This window comes from Lathyrus oleraceus, chromosome 5 (assembly GCF_024323335.1).
Source record: "Lathyrus oleraceus cultivar Zhongwan6 chromosome 5, CAAS_Psat_ZW6_1.0, whole genome shotgun sequence".
Classification (NCBI taxonomy): domain Eukaryota; kingdom Viridiplantae; phylum Streptophyta; class Magnoliopsida; order Fabales; family Fabaceae; genus Lathyrus; species Lathyrus oleraceus.
Window position 1 is genome coordinate 104442044 of NC_066583.1, and position 15302 is coordinate 104457345.

Consider the following 15302-nt stretch of genomic DNA (forward strand, 5'->3'; position numbering starts at 1 on the left):
TTATCTTTATTCTTTTGGCTCTTCTATGACTTGTATTATTTCTCATTTTTCTCTATGAATAACGTGTGTGATGTAACATCCTAATTTTCCATACCTTAAATAATATATATGATTATAATTGAGACTTTAACATCGCTAATTATTACAAACTAAACATTGAAACTAGCCGCTATAATAATTAATTTATCAACTAATTACTCTTTATTTTATTATTAATATTATTATTCAATTTGAATATCATCGTTTTATTTTACAAACTAAACTTTGAAATTAGTCATTTAAATACTTAATTTTAAGTTAATTAATTATCCATATTATTTTTTTTTATTATATTATTTGATTTGAATATCACTATTTTACTCTACAAACTAATAGTAAAATAACCTTAAGTTAATAAATGTATTAAATAATTACCCTTGTTATTATTATTATTATTATTATTATTATTGTTATTATTATTATTATTATTATTATTATTATGATACTTATCCTTTCATTTTATAAAAGAAATATATTTTATTTTACTATTAATATTTTACATGATCATATGTCATGAAATAGTAGAAAAATCAAACTTTCACACATTTCTCACCAACTATTTTCACAAAGTCATATTAGAACACCTATAAAACTATTCATGCAAGACTTGTAAATATTTGACAAAGACATATTTACTAGCAAGAGTTGAAAAGTTAGAAAGCATGGGCAAAAGGAGATAAATTTACATTATTTTAATATCTTACAACTAGTATAAATAGGGGTCTTTCTCACCCCATTTTCATTCATTCACAAATCATCTTTCTTACCTCTTCATTTCCTTCTTTCTCTAGTTTCTTCATATAGAAATATTAGTTTTAGTTGTCGAAGTTTTCACGGTGTCGGTTTGTAGTTTTTAGAGTTATTTTGGGGTCAAAGTTCTTCTAAAGTTTTAAAGGAGTTTGATACGTCAAAGTTCTGCTCAAATCATTTTCATAAGTAACCGGTAAGTTGTTATAATTTAATTATTTTAATTATTTTATTTATATAAAGGTTATTTTAAGATGTTGATTTAAATTTCCGTTAAGACATTGAGATATTGAACTTATAAAGTCCAAGATAAGTTTTACCATTTTAAGTTGTTATAATGCCCAAGTATTATTATAAAATTAAAATGTTATTAGGAATACACTCTTGATAATTTTCTAAAATAAACAAATCCAAACAGGAGTATAGTCTAATTTATACTTGAGTTTAATAACGATTTAAATATAGTGGAGGTTATGATTAAATATTTTAAATAAATAAATATCTTAATTTGTAACGGGATTATGTTTATTTAACCGTAAATTATATTCTAATTATTTTATAAATTTCGTACAATTCAACGGTTATCGTGAATTAGGTTCTGGGCAAACATCAGAGAAAACGCTCGTGGACTTTCAACAACGATCAACAACAAAAGGTGGGGGCAAGGTCTCGTATACGTTGGGATGGTTAGCGTAAAATAGCTTAATATATATATATGTGGGTAGTGGTGACCCAAGCCCTACCAGCGATAAATAAGTAAGGAGAGCCTATTCTCGAATAATGATTTTCCCAAATCACTAAGCGAGGTTATGCCAACCTTAATTATTTATCATAAGAATGATCTATGACAATTTGAGGTTGTATTGTGCTTACATTGTTTGATTAATTGTCTAATTGTTTATTTTATTTATACTTGAATGATTGTGATTGATAGACTAAGAAAATGATGTATTAAGGAGAGAAACAACAACATTGATTAGATATTAAGTGTTAGATCCCCAATGAAATAAGGGAAGTTGGATACATTGAGTAGTTGTATTCGGTTGGGTTCTGGCTAAGGATAAGACTTGGTCGACCATGTCCTTTACGGTCCACCTCTCTTACCTGGGAAGTCAACCATACATTATTCACTGTATAAACTGAACTAGTTATATAGAGACAAGGATCACACCAAGGAGAAATAGACAAGACATTTAATGGATTTGGCACTCAACTGAAGTAATGAGATAATAACTATGACCTGAAAGGTTAATACGATATTTCCCAAATATTAACTAAATACTTATAGTTGAGCGTTGCTACAAGATGATTGAGTGATCATATAGACCTGCATTGAGGAATGTATAAGTCCACTGCCGTGCGGTATGGGACGTACGAGGTTGATCAGTCGCCTACAATCCCGACGGGGATTATTATTTATGCATGCTAGGCAAGACGAGGGTCTTGGCCTGAATCCTCGGGGACGATCGACTTATAACACCTGGACTCCATGTGAAGTTAGGTGGCGTAGCTCTTGGTAATTGGGAGTACGTTGGTGGCATGTGGTCTTGTGATATCTGATCTTGGTAAATGGGATAGGTATCCTTGACAGCGTTTAGTGGCCTGAGTCAGCATATAGTTCAAGGATGCATTAGAATAAATACTTATAGAGTATAGGTAAATATGGGATAAAGATGCGCTTGTTCGAATAATTGTGGTTGTCATGTATATATATTACTATTTTACATCCTATTCCCACTTTTAAACTTGTACGTAAATCTTAGCCCTGTATTCTTTTTGTCTTGCATCTTTGGATCGATCTATGACGATCAGGCGACGAGCTAGACCATTTAGGAGGGAAGGCTATGGAGTGACAGATTACGATAATGTCAAGGCTGAAGGTTGCTAGCGTTTTGTCAAACGCTTATCACATCGTTACTAGTACGTAATATTATATACAGTCAGTATAAGTGTCAGTCCTGTTGGACTTAGGAGGTCCTTCTATTAAGCTTTCTTTTGATTTTCATGTACTTTTATTTTAAGTTTTATCTACGTGGCAAGGCCATTAGTCGTAACGGTGTCAAACTTTATGTAAAACATATTTGAAGCATATATATATGTGAAGTAGTACATTTTAATTAATTCAGTCTTGTTATTTAAATTTTTTTTTAATTTTCTGTATTTTATTTTAGAATTTCACTAATGGGACAGAGGCTGTCTCATTTAATGGTATCAGAGCTGGTCGATTCAGCTCGGACCGTAAGTGTCTAGAGTTATACTGACTGTTTCAAGTTGGATTCCAAACAGGATGATAACTTTTCTCTTGTGCGTTGAGTCTTCCTCTTGATAGCCTTCTAATATACTGATCTAGGAAGCGTCTTTAACACACTTAACTTATTCTTCCTTCTTTTTCCCCCAACGGTCACAAACCCAACGGTAACGTAACGGACACTTCACAAAATTCACTATATAAATACTTCACACCTATTCATTATTTTCATATCAATTTCAAAGTACTTATCCATACCTTACAAATGGCTAAATGTTTTCTTTTATTCATCACTCTTCTTGTCATTATCTTGTTTCTTATTGGTATTATCAAGCATGAAGAATTAGGTAAAGATTTCGTAGCAATAATGATAATTATAGTGCTACCATTACTAGTCTTAGCTTGGTTTATTAATAGAGGTTTTTAAATGAAACATGGTCATGGTTTTTGTAATCGTTGTTATTGAATAAATTGATATGCTTTTGTTTATACACTAAATATTGATTATCTTTGCCAAAATTCTAGATATAACCATAACTAACATTAAGCATTAATTCAACATATTAAACATAACATTGCATGTGAGAGAATTGACAAAATCCTTATCAATGAATCATTCAGTGGGATATAAATATACATATTTATTATGTTCTTTATGTCTTGTGGATGATTGAACCTAATAACTTATCCTTTTCAGGAAGTTATGGTTCAGAACGCCAGAAACGTGAGGCGTGGTAGGAGTGCTGGTAGAGGTGCTAGTAGAGGTGTAGGTAGGAATGTGAGTGGTGAAGCTACTCCCGAAGGAGTAGCTAACATCCCCATAGGACGAGAAGATCATTCCCAAACTGGAACGAACTCTCAAGCTGACACTCGAGATGTTCGTGAACTTGCTGCGGCTGTGTTAGTTCAAACACAACAAAATGCTCAAATCCTGCAAATCACCCGTGATCATCAACTTTTTCAGCAACAGCAAAGAGAAACTGTGCATGAAGATACGGGATTGAACTCGTTTCTGAAAGGTAAACCACCACAGTTTGGTGGTGACTTTAATCCGGAGGGTGCTGAGAAATGGTTGCAAGAGATAGAGAAGATATTCTCTTTCACTCACTGTAGAGAGAATAGAAGAGTCGGATATGCAACATTCATGCTGACAGGCGACGCTGAAGCCTGGTGGAGAGGAAAACATAGATTATTGGAAGAGGAAGGAAGAGAGATCAATTGGATCTTATTCAAAGAAGAATTTTTGGGGAAGTATTTTCCAAAGCTATGTAGGAAAGAGAAGGAGAGAGAATTCCAGAACCTGCGTCAAGGTATGATGACGGTGGGAGAGTATACTAGGAAGTTTGAATCCTTGCTAAAGTATTCTGAATTTTACCGCTTGCATCCAAGGGAAGAATGGATGTGTGAAAAGTATCAAGATGGATTGAAATATGATATCCAGAGGGCGGTTCTACCTCTGCATATTATGCGCTTTGGTGAGCTGATAGAAAGATGTTTGGAGTTGGAAGGAATTGACAATAGGAAGAATCAATATGGATCAGGAGTACCAACCCGAAACAACAATCACAAGGGCCATTTTAACCGAGGCCATGGAGGAAGGACCCAACAAGGGGGTAGGCCATATCAAAGGCCTACACCATATCATAACCAGGATTCTAGGAGGTTAATGTTCAAGTGTTACAGCTGTGGAGGGGCACATCTTAACAAAGATTGTCCAAATAGAAACATTGGAGCTTGTTTTCGTTGTGGTCAGAAGGGCCATTTTCTCAAAGATTGTCCCCAAGGACAAAACCAACCAACAAGCCAGAAGAGCGTCCTAATAAACAATAACAATGTAGGGAGAGCAAGGAACGGAGGCCCAAATGTTGGTCAAGGACCTCAAAATCAGAACAAGCCAACCACAGGAAGAGTATTTGCAATTAGAGGAGCTGAGATCTCAAAGTCAGATGGGTTAATCCAAGGTATGTGTCTAATCGGAGATAAGTTGGTATCAGTATTATACGATTCAGGAGCTACACATTCATTTATATCTACATCTTGTGCGGAAATTTTGGGATTTGAAATTGTTGATCTCAATAATAAGTTGACCATTACAACTCCTTCGGGGGAAAGAATGGTAACTTGTTCAGTCTGTGCAGACTGCCCTATAATTTTAGAAAATAGAAGATTCTTAGTAGATCTTATAGTACTCCCGCTAAAAGACCTAGATGTCATCTTAGGAATGGATTGGTTATCAGCCAACGATGTAAACTTGGGGTGCAAGAAGAAAATGTTAACGTTTGGAGAAGATAGTGGAGAAATCATAAAGGTGGAAACTCTCACCCAAAAATTTATGATGTTATTCTCTATGTCAGAAGGAGAAACCCCTAGTGTTGAAAACCTTCCAGTGGTATGTGAATTCCCGGAAGTTTTTCCAGAAGAGGTTCCAGGTTTACCACCGGTTAGGGAAGTGGAGTTTTCTATAGACTTGGTTCCAGGCACTGGACCAATTTCTATATCTCCTTATCGAATGTCACCCTCAGAGATGGCTGAGTTAAAGAAACAGTTAGACGAGATGTTAGAGAAGGAATTTATTCGACCGAGTGTATCGCCATGGGGAGCTCCAGTCTTGTTTGTTAAGAAGAAGGATGGTTCTTCTAGACTTTGTGTAGATTACAGACAACTTAATAAAGCTACTGTAAAAAACAAGTATCCTTTACCTAGAATCGATGACTTGATGGACCAGTTAAAGGGAGCATCGATATTCTCGAAGATTGACTTGAAGTCTGGATATCATCAGATTAGGGTGAAGGAGGATGATATTCCAAAAACAGCTTTCAGATCCCGTTATGGACACTATGAGTACTTAGTGATGCCATTTGGTTTGACTAATGCTCCAGCAGTATTCATGGATTACATGAATAGGATCTTTAGGTCGTACTTAGATCATTTTGTTGTAGTTTTCATTGATGACATTTTGATTTATTCCAAGAATGAGGTAGAGCATGAAGAACATTTGAGGATTGTGCTACAAATATTAAAGGACCGCCAATTGTACGCGAAATTCTCGAAATGTGAATTTTGGTTGAAGGAGGTACAATTTCTTGGTCATGTTATCAGTAAAGAAGGTATTGCAGTGGACCCGAGTAAAGTCGAAGCAATAACAAAGTGGGAAAGTCCAAAGAATGTTGGTGAGATTCGAAGTTTTCTTGGACTAGCTGGATATTATCGGAGGTTCATTGAAGGATTCTCAAAGATCGCTTTGCCTATGACTCAGTTAACGAGGAAGGGTAAGAACTTTGAATGGACAAAAGAGTGTGAAGAAAGTTTTCAGAAGTTGAAGGAGAGATTGACTTCATCACCAATACTCATCTTACCGGACCCATTAGGACGATTCGATGTGTATTGTGATGCGTCATACCAAGGTCTTGGTTGTGTGTTGATGCAAGAAAGGAAAGTGATAGCTTATGCATCAAGACAGTTGAAGGTGCACGAGAGAAACTACCCAACTCACGACTTAGAGTTAGCAGCAATTGTGTTTGCCTTAAAAATTTGGAGGCATTATCTTTATGGATCAAAGTTCAATGTGTTAAGTGATCACAAAAGCCTGAAGTATTTATTTGATCAGAAAGATCTAAACATGAGACAAAGGCGTTGGATGGAATTTTTAAAGGACTACGATTTTGAGTTACAATATCATCCAGGAAAGGCCAATGTTGTAGCAGACGCCTTGAGTCGAAAGACACTTCATGTGTCTGCAATGATGTTGAAGGAAGAAGAGTTGATTAACCAATTTGTGGATTTAAACTTAGGAGTACATCACAGTGAAGGAAGTATGTTCATAGGCACTATTGTCGTGTCTAATGAATATCTAAAATGGATCAAAGATGAACAACAACTTGACGACCAATTAATGAATATAAAGGAAACTATCAAAGATGGTCAAAATGGGGATTTTAACATAAGGAGTGACGGAATCCTAAGGTTTGGAGAAAGGTTGTGTATACCTCAAAACCAGGATATTCGAAAGTTGATCTTGGAAGAAGGCCACAAAAGTAAGATGAGTTTTCATCCAGGAGCCACAAAGATGTATCAAGATTTGAAGAAAATGTTTTGGTGGTTTGGAATGAAGAAGGATATAGCAGAGTATGTTCAAAGTTGTTTGATATGTCAGAAGGCAAAGATTGAACATCAAAGGCCAGCTGGATTATTACAACCTTTAGACATTCCGGAGTGGAAGTGGGATGGAATAGCTATGGATTTTGTAACTGCTTTGCCCAAAACTCAGAAGAAGCATGATGCAATTTGGGTAATCATTGATAGGTTGACAAAGAGTGCACATTTCATTCCCATCAACCAAACGTTTAGCTTAGAGAGACTAGCTCAAATATATGTAAAGGAAATTGTTAGATTACATGGGATACCTACAAGTATAGTCAGTGATAGAGATCCCAGATTCACATCAAAGTTTTGGCGTCAGTTGCATTTAGAGCTAGGAACCAAACTAAGGTTAAGTTCGGCTTATCATCCCCAAACAGATGGCCAATCAGAAAGGACAATTCAGTCGTTAGAAGATCTGCTAAGAGCGTGTACTCTTGAACACAAAGGAAGTTGGGATGAGTTCTTACCATTGATTGAGTTTACTTACAACAATAGCTTTCACTCAAGTATTGGCATGGCTCCATATGAAGCATTGTATGGACGAAGGTGTCGAACGCCTTTATGTTGGTATGAAGTTGGAGAAAATAAAATATTGGGTTCAGAATTTGTGCAACAAACAACAGACCAGGTTAAGCTTATTAGAGAAAAGATGAAAGCTGCACAGGATCGTCAAAAGAGTTATAGTGATAAAAGGAGAAGACCTTTGGAATTTGAGGCAGGAGATCACGTGTTCATTAGGGTAACTCCTAGAGCGGGAATCGCACGAGCAATCAAAACTAGGAAGTTAACACCAAGGTTTATCGGGCCTTTTCAAATTCTACGACGGATTGGACCTGTAGCATACCACATTGCTTTGCCGCCAAACCTGTCTAATCTTCATGACGTATTCCATGTATCACAACTAAGGAAGTATTATCCTGACCCTTCACATGTCATTGAGCCTGAAAGTGTGGAACTTAGAGATAACCTAGAATATGAGGCTTTACCTGTCAAAATTTTAGATCATCGAATTAAGGAACTTCGTGGAAAGCAGATACCATTGGTTAGAGTTTTGTGGGATGATGTAACTGGTGATTCTACCTGGGAAAGAGAAGAGGACATGCGTCAAAAGTATCCACATATGTTTTAGGTACGTTAAATTTCGAGGACGAAATTTCTTTTAAGGGGGGTGGTAATGTAACATCCTAATTTTCCATACCTTAAATAATATATATGATTATAATTGAGACTTTAACATCGCTAATTATTACAAACTAAACATTGAAACTAGCCGCTATAATAATTAATTTATCAACTAATTACTCTTTATTTTATTATTAATATTATTATTCAATTTGAATATCATCGTTTTATTTTACAAACTAAACTTTGAAATTAGTCATTTAAATACTTAATTTTAAGTTAATTAATTATCCATATTATTTTTTTTTATTATATTATTTGATTTGAATATCACTATTTTACTCTACAAACTAATAGTAAAATAACCTTAAGTTAATAAATGTATTAAATAATTACCCTTGTTATTATTATTATTATTATTATTATTATTATTATTGTTATTATTATTATTATTATTATTATTATTATTATGATACTTATCCTTTCATTTTATAAAAGAAATATATTTTATTTTACTATTAATATTTTACATGATCATATGTCATGAAATAGTAGAAAAATCAAACTTTCACACATTTCTCACCAACTATTTTCACAAAGTCATATTAGAACACCTATAAAACTATTCATGCAAGACTTGTAAATATTTGACAAAGACATATTTACTAGCAAGAGTTGAAAAGTTAGAAAGCATGGGCAAAAGGAGATAAATTTACATTATTTTAATATCTTACAACTAGTATAAATAGGGGTCTTTCTCACCCCATTTTCATTCATTCACAAATCATCTTTCTTACCTCTTCATTTCCTTCTTTCTCTAGTTTCTTCATATAGAAATATTAGTTTTAGTTGTCGAAGTTTTCACGGTGTCGGTTTGTAGTTTTTAGAGTTATTTTGGGGTCAAAGTTCTTCTAAAGTTTTAAAGGAGTTTGATACGTCAAAGTTCTGCTCAAATCATTTTCATAAGTAACCGGTAAGTCGTTATAATTTAATTATTTTAATTATTTTATTTATATAAAGGTTATTTTAAGATGTTGATTTAAATTTCCGTTAAGACATTGAGATATTGAACTTATAAAGTCCAAGATAAGTTTTACCATTTTAAGTTGTTATAATGCCCAAGTATTATTATAAAATTAAAATGTTATTAGGAATACACTCTTGATAATTTTCTAAAATAAACAAATCCAAACAGGAGTATAGTCTAATTTATACTTGAGTTTAATAACGATTTAAATATAGTGGAGGTTATGATTAAATATTTTAAATAAATAAATATCTTAATTTGTAACGGGATTATGTTTATTTAACCGTAAATTATATTCTAATTATTTTATAAATTTCGTACAATTCAACGGTTATCGTAAATTAGGTTCTGGGCAAACATCAGAGAAAACGCTCGTGGACTTTCAACAACGATCAACAACAAAAGGTGGGGGCAAGGTCTCGTATACGTTGGGATGGTTAGCGTAAAATAGCTTAATATATATATATATGTGGGTAGTGGTGACCCAAGCCCTACCAGCGATAAATAAGTAAGGAGAGCCTATTCTCGAATAATGATTTTCCCAAATCACTAAGCGAGGTTATGCCAACCTTAATTATTTATCATAAGAATGATCTATGACAATTTGAGGTTGTATTGTGCTTACATTGTTTGATTAATTGTCTAATTGTTTATTTTATTTATACTTGAATGATTGTGATTGATAGACTAAGAAAATGATGTATTAAGGAGAGAAACAACAACATTGATTAGATATTAAGTGTTAGATCCCCAATGAAATAAGGGAAGTTGGATACATTGAGTAGTTGTATTCGGTTGGGTTCTGGCTAAGGATAAGACTTGGTCGACCATGTCCTTTACGGTCCACCTCTCTTACCTGGGAAGTCAACCATACATTATTCACTGTATAAACTGAACTAGTTATATAGAGACAAGGATCACACCAAGGAGAAATAGACAAGACATTTAATGGATTTGGCACTCAACTGAAGTAATGAGATAATAACTATGACCTGAAAGGTTAATACGATATTTCCCAAATATTAACTAAATACTTATAGTTGAGCGTTGCTACAAGATGATTGAGTGATCATATAGATCTGCATTGAGGAATGTATAAGTCCACTGCCGTGCGGTATGGGACGTACGAGGTTGATCAGTCGCCTACAATCCCGACGGGGATTATTATTTATGCATGCTAGGCAAGACGAGGGTCTTGGCCTGAATCCTCGGGGACGATCGACTTATAACACCTGGACTCCATGTGAAGTTAGGTGGCGTAGCTCTTGGTAATTGGGAGTACGTTGGTGGCATGTGGTCTTGTGATATCTGATCTTGGTAAATGGGATAGGTATCCTTGACAGCGTTTAGTGGCCTGAGTCAGCATATAGTTCAAGGATGCATTAGAATAAATACTTATAGAGTATAGGTAAATATGGGATAAAGATGCGCTTGTTCGAATAATTGTGGTTGTCATGTATATATATTACTATTTTACATCCTATTCCCACTTTTAAACTTGTACGTAAATCTTAGCCCTGTATTCTTTTTGTCTTGCATCTTTGGATCGATCTATGACGATCAGGCGACGAGCTAGACCATTTAGGAGGGAAGGCTATGGAGTGACAGATTACGATAATGTCAAGGCTGAAGGTTGCTAGCGTTTTGTCAAACGCTTATCACATCGTTACTAGTACGTAATATTATATACAGTCAGTATAAGTGTCAGTCCTGTTGGACTTAGGAGGTCCTTCTATTAAGCTTTCTTTTGATTTTCATGTACTTTTATTTTAAGTTTTATCTACGTGGCAAGGCCATTAGTCGTAACGGTGTCAAACTTTATGTAAAACATATTTGAAGCATATATATGTGAAGTAGTACATTTTAATTAATTCAGTCTTGTTATTTAAATTTTTTTTTAATTTTCTGTATTTTATTTTAGAATTTCACTAATGGGACAGAGGCTGTCTCATGTGACAGAACATGACAGAATGTTGACAGCATTCACTCTATATTTGGAACAAATATTGTACACTTATGAGATAATAGTCAAAGAATATTTTCCTATTATGTAATCGGAATTCATGTATAGGCATAAATAGTTTTCCTATTATGTAATTGGAATTCATGTATATATTACAGGTTGATAATCAATAAAAATCATGGAAATATTTTCCTTTATGGTATCATCAGCTAGGTTTTCGATCAACCTTCTTTCCTAGCCACCACTCAAATTCTTCCGCACCACTCAAACTATCCCTTACCTGCAGCCATGGTAGCCCCAACACCCGAAACAACAACCCAAAAACCTAAATTCCACACTGCTTTTGGAATCACCAACGTGAAATCCATCATTCCAATCACGTTGGACAACGATTCAAGCCTTTATCTCTCATGGTCTACGATGTTTTAAGTTCAAGCTTGTGTTCATAACGTGCTTGATCATATCATCCCTCCCACCGATGAAAAAGAAAAACAAACAGCAGAATCAACAAAGAAAAACGACCCTGTTCTCTGGAAACGTCTTGACGCGGTCGTTTTGCAGTGGATGTATGCCACCGTAACCTAGGATATTCTCAATTCCATTCTGGTTATCAATGATACTGCTGAAAGTTGTTGGAACAAAATTGCTGCCATGTTTAAAGATAACAAGCATTCGAGAGCAGTCCACCTCGAACATCAATTCGCCAACACGCACTTGGAAGATTTCCCGTCAACAAAAGCATATTGTGATCGCCTGAAACTCCTCGCAGATCTACTTGTAAATGTTGATTCTCCCGTCAACAACACTCGTCTTGTGTTGAAGATGATTTCTGGATTGACAGGTTTGTATGTTGGATTCGTTACATACATCCAGCAACACGATCCCTTGCCGACGTTTGAAACGGAAAAATCCCGGTTGGAATTAGAAGAATCCACCATGATTCAACGCGTTGCACGCGACTCCGGCAACCAATCATCTCCGACGGCCTTACTCATGAAATCAGAAGATGCGAATGCATCTCCCTCTGCCCCTCCTGCCAATCCCGTGCGATACCCTCTCAACAACAACAGCAATCGCGACAACAACAACAATCGGGGTAGAAACGGTAACCGCGGTAACAAGGGGAAGAACTCTGGTAGAGGTGCTCGCGGTAACAACGGCGGCGGTGGCTCAGGTGGTGGATGTGGTCAGTATCCTTAATGGTGGCAGCAACAATTTCCTTGGCAACAACAATACCCTTGGGCTCCTCCTCCATGCCTTTACCCATCTTATTGGGCTAAACCCAATGTTGGCCCAAAACAACAACAATATGGTATTCTTGGACCAAAACCCCAACCTGCTGCCTTTACTACCACTGGACCAAGCCCGACAGATATTGAAGCGACTCTTCACACTCTACATCTTACTCAGTTTGACCCATCCTGGTATGTGGACACTGGAGCAACATCGCACATGACAGCTACGAATGGTAATCTCTCATCTTATTCTAATTTGAGAAAAAATAATAGTATTATCGTAGGAAATGGCCATTCTGTTCCGATTCATGGTTTTGGAAATGCTAACTTACCTCCCCCTCATCCTCCACTAGCCTTATCAAATGTCCTTCATGCACCGAAGTTAATTAAAAAATTAATTTCCGTTCGTAAATTCACTACCGATAACCATGTTTCTGTTGAATTTGATCAGTTTGGATTTTTTGTGAAGGATTTTTCAGATGGAGATGGTTCTAATGAGATGTGAGAGTCAATGCCAACTATATCCTATCATCAACATCGCCAAAAATAAGACTGTTTTTCCTTCCGAGTTTGCAGCTTTATCCACTTCTATTTGGCACGACCGTTTGGGTCACCCGGGAGCATCTATTTTAAAAAATAAAATGATTGACTGTATTCCTAATTCAAACATAAATTCAACTTTTTGTCATTCTTGTCCTCTTGGTAAAAATGTTAAAATGCCATTTTTTGATTCACATAACTCTACTTTTATGCCATTTGATATATTACATAGTGATGTATGGACATCTCCCGTATTGAGTACTTCCGGTCATAAATATTATGTGCTCTATTTGGATGATTATTCGAATTTCTTATGGACTTTCCCAATTTCACACAAATCGCAAGTCTTTCCAACTTTTGAAAATTTAAGAGCATATATTAAAACTCAATTTCATCGGGAAGTTAAAAATATTCAATGTGATAATGGTAGAGAATATGTCAATGGTCCCTTTCAAAAACTCTGGGAAGCAAATGGAATTTCATTTCTTTTCTCGTGTCCTCATAGTTCTTCTCAAAATGGCAAAGATGAACGAAAAATCCGTTCTATTAATAATATAATTCGTACTTTACTAATTCATGCTTCTTTACCGCAAAATTGTTGGCACCATGCCCTACAAATGGCAACATATCTACTGGATATTTTACCAAATAAAAAGTTGAAATATCAATCACCTCTCAAAATTCTTTTTAAAAAAAAAACCATCCTACACTCATCTACGAGTTTTCGGTTGTTTATGTTATCCTCCTTTTCCATCAACCACTATAAATAAACTCCAATCTCGTTCCACCCCATGTGTCTTCTTAGGATATCCTTCAAATCATCGTGGGTACAAATGTTATGACTTATCCCTAAATAAAATCATTGTTAGTCGCCATGTCATATTTGATGAATCAGAATTTCCTTTTTCAAAGATGCACACTCTCAATCCAACCAATTATCAATTTCTTAATGATGAAGTGTCACCTTACATAAACCACTTTATCACACAACCTAGACCAGGTCCAACAACACCAAACATCACTCAACAAAACTCTCCACCACCTGCTCAACTAGGACCGGCCCCAACTCCCCCTCAACCGGCCCAAACTTTGCCTTCCACATCTACTCCACCAAATATACCACTTCCTGCTATTTACCAATCTACCGTTAGCTCTGACAACAAACCAGTTACGAGGAGCCAACATGGAATTTTTAAACCCAACCAAAAATACATCAATCTCCACACCGAAATCACAAAATCTCCTATCCCTCGTAACCCTGTGTTAGCACTAAAAGACCCGAATTAGAAAATGGCTATGGATGATAAATACAATGCTCTAATTCAAAATAAGACGTGGGATTTAGTGCCTCGTCCACCTGATGCAAATGTTATTCGTTCTATGTGGATTTTTAGGCATAAAGAAAAATCTGATGGTTCTTTTGAGAGGCATAAAGCCCGACTTGTAGGTAACGGTGCAGGTCAATAGGTTGGCATAGATTGTGGAGAGACTTTTAGTCCGGTTGTCAAACCAGCCACCATCCGAACAGTACTCAGTATTTCCTTATCTAAAGCATGGTAAATTCATCAGTTAGACGTCAAGAATGCTTTTCTACATGGTGAACTCAAAGAAACAGTGTATATGCATCAACCTTTGGGCTCTAAGGATCCAAATCTTCCTCATCATGTCTTCCGTCTGCGAAAATCTTTGTATGGGCTTAAGCAAGCTCCAAGAGCGTGGTACAAACGATTTGTAGATTATGTATATTCTATCGGATTCTCTCAAAGCAAGTCAGACAACTCTCTTTTCATCTACCGGAAAGATACACACATGGCCTATCTTCTTCTTTATGTGGACGACATCATTCTCACTGTGTCTTCTGATAATCTTCGCCAGTCTATAATATCACGACTCAGCTCTGAGTTTGCTATGAAAGACTTGGGACCACTAAATTATTTTTTGGGTATTGCAGTTACTCGACATGATGGTGGTTTGTTCTTATCTCAGAAAAAGTATGCAAATGAAATTCTTAAGCGAGCATGCATGTCATCATGCAAATCATGTCCCACTCCGGTTGACACTAAACTGAAGCTTAGCGCCAAGACTAGCACTCCCTATGAAGACCCATCATTATATCGTAGCCTTTTCGGTGCTCTCTAATACCTCACTTTCACGAGACCCGACATCACATATGCGGTACAACAGATATGTCTTTTTATGCATGACCCCATGGACGATCACATGCACTCTTTTCGACGCATT

The 15302-nt window shown here is 35.8% G+C and overlaps 1 protein-coding gene, 2 long non-coding RNA genes and 1 pseudogene across 3 annotated transcripts; all 4 read left to right on the forward strand.

Annotated features, from left to right (window-relative positions):
• The first annotated feature begins 773 nt into the window (after window positions 1-773).
• LOC127087989 (uncharacterized) lies at window positions 774-2905 on the forward strand. Its single transcript, XR_007790098.1, has 3 exons — window positions 774-982; window positions 1382-1441; window positions 2599-2905. It is a non-coding gene; the product is annotated as an uncharacterized LOC127087989 (long non-coding RNA).
• Window positions 2906-9060: 6155 nt separating this feature from the next.
• Window positions 9061-11161, forward strand: LOC127087988 (uncharacterized). The gene is made up of 3 exons (XR_007790097.1): window positions 9061-9269; window positions 9669-9728; window positions 10888-11161. It is a non-coding gene; the product is annotated as an uncharacterized LOC127087988 (long non-coding RNA).
• Window positions 11162-11574: 413 nt separating this feature from the next.
• Window positions 11575-12283, forward strand: LOC127079025 (uncharacterized; annotated as a pseudogene).
• A 1690-nt stretch (window positions 12284-13973) lies between these two features.
• On the forward strand, window positions 13974-14348 carry LOC127079026 (lysine-rich arabinogalactan protein 19-like). The gene has a single exon (XM_051019441.1). The coding sequence runs from the start codon at window positions 13974-13976 to the stop codon at window positions 14346-14348; it is 375 nt and encodes a 124-aa protein (XP_050875398.1).
• The last annotated feature ends 954 nt before the right edge of the window (window positions 14349-15302 follow it).

Coding starts and splice junctions, on each gene's coding strand:
- LOC127079026 (XM_051019441.1), top strand. CDS start 13,974: ATGCACACTCTCAATCCAACCAATTATCAATTTCTTAATGATGAAGTG.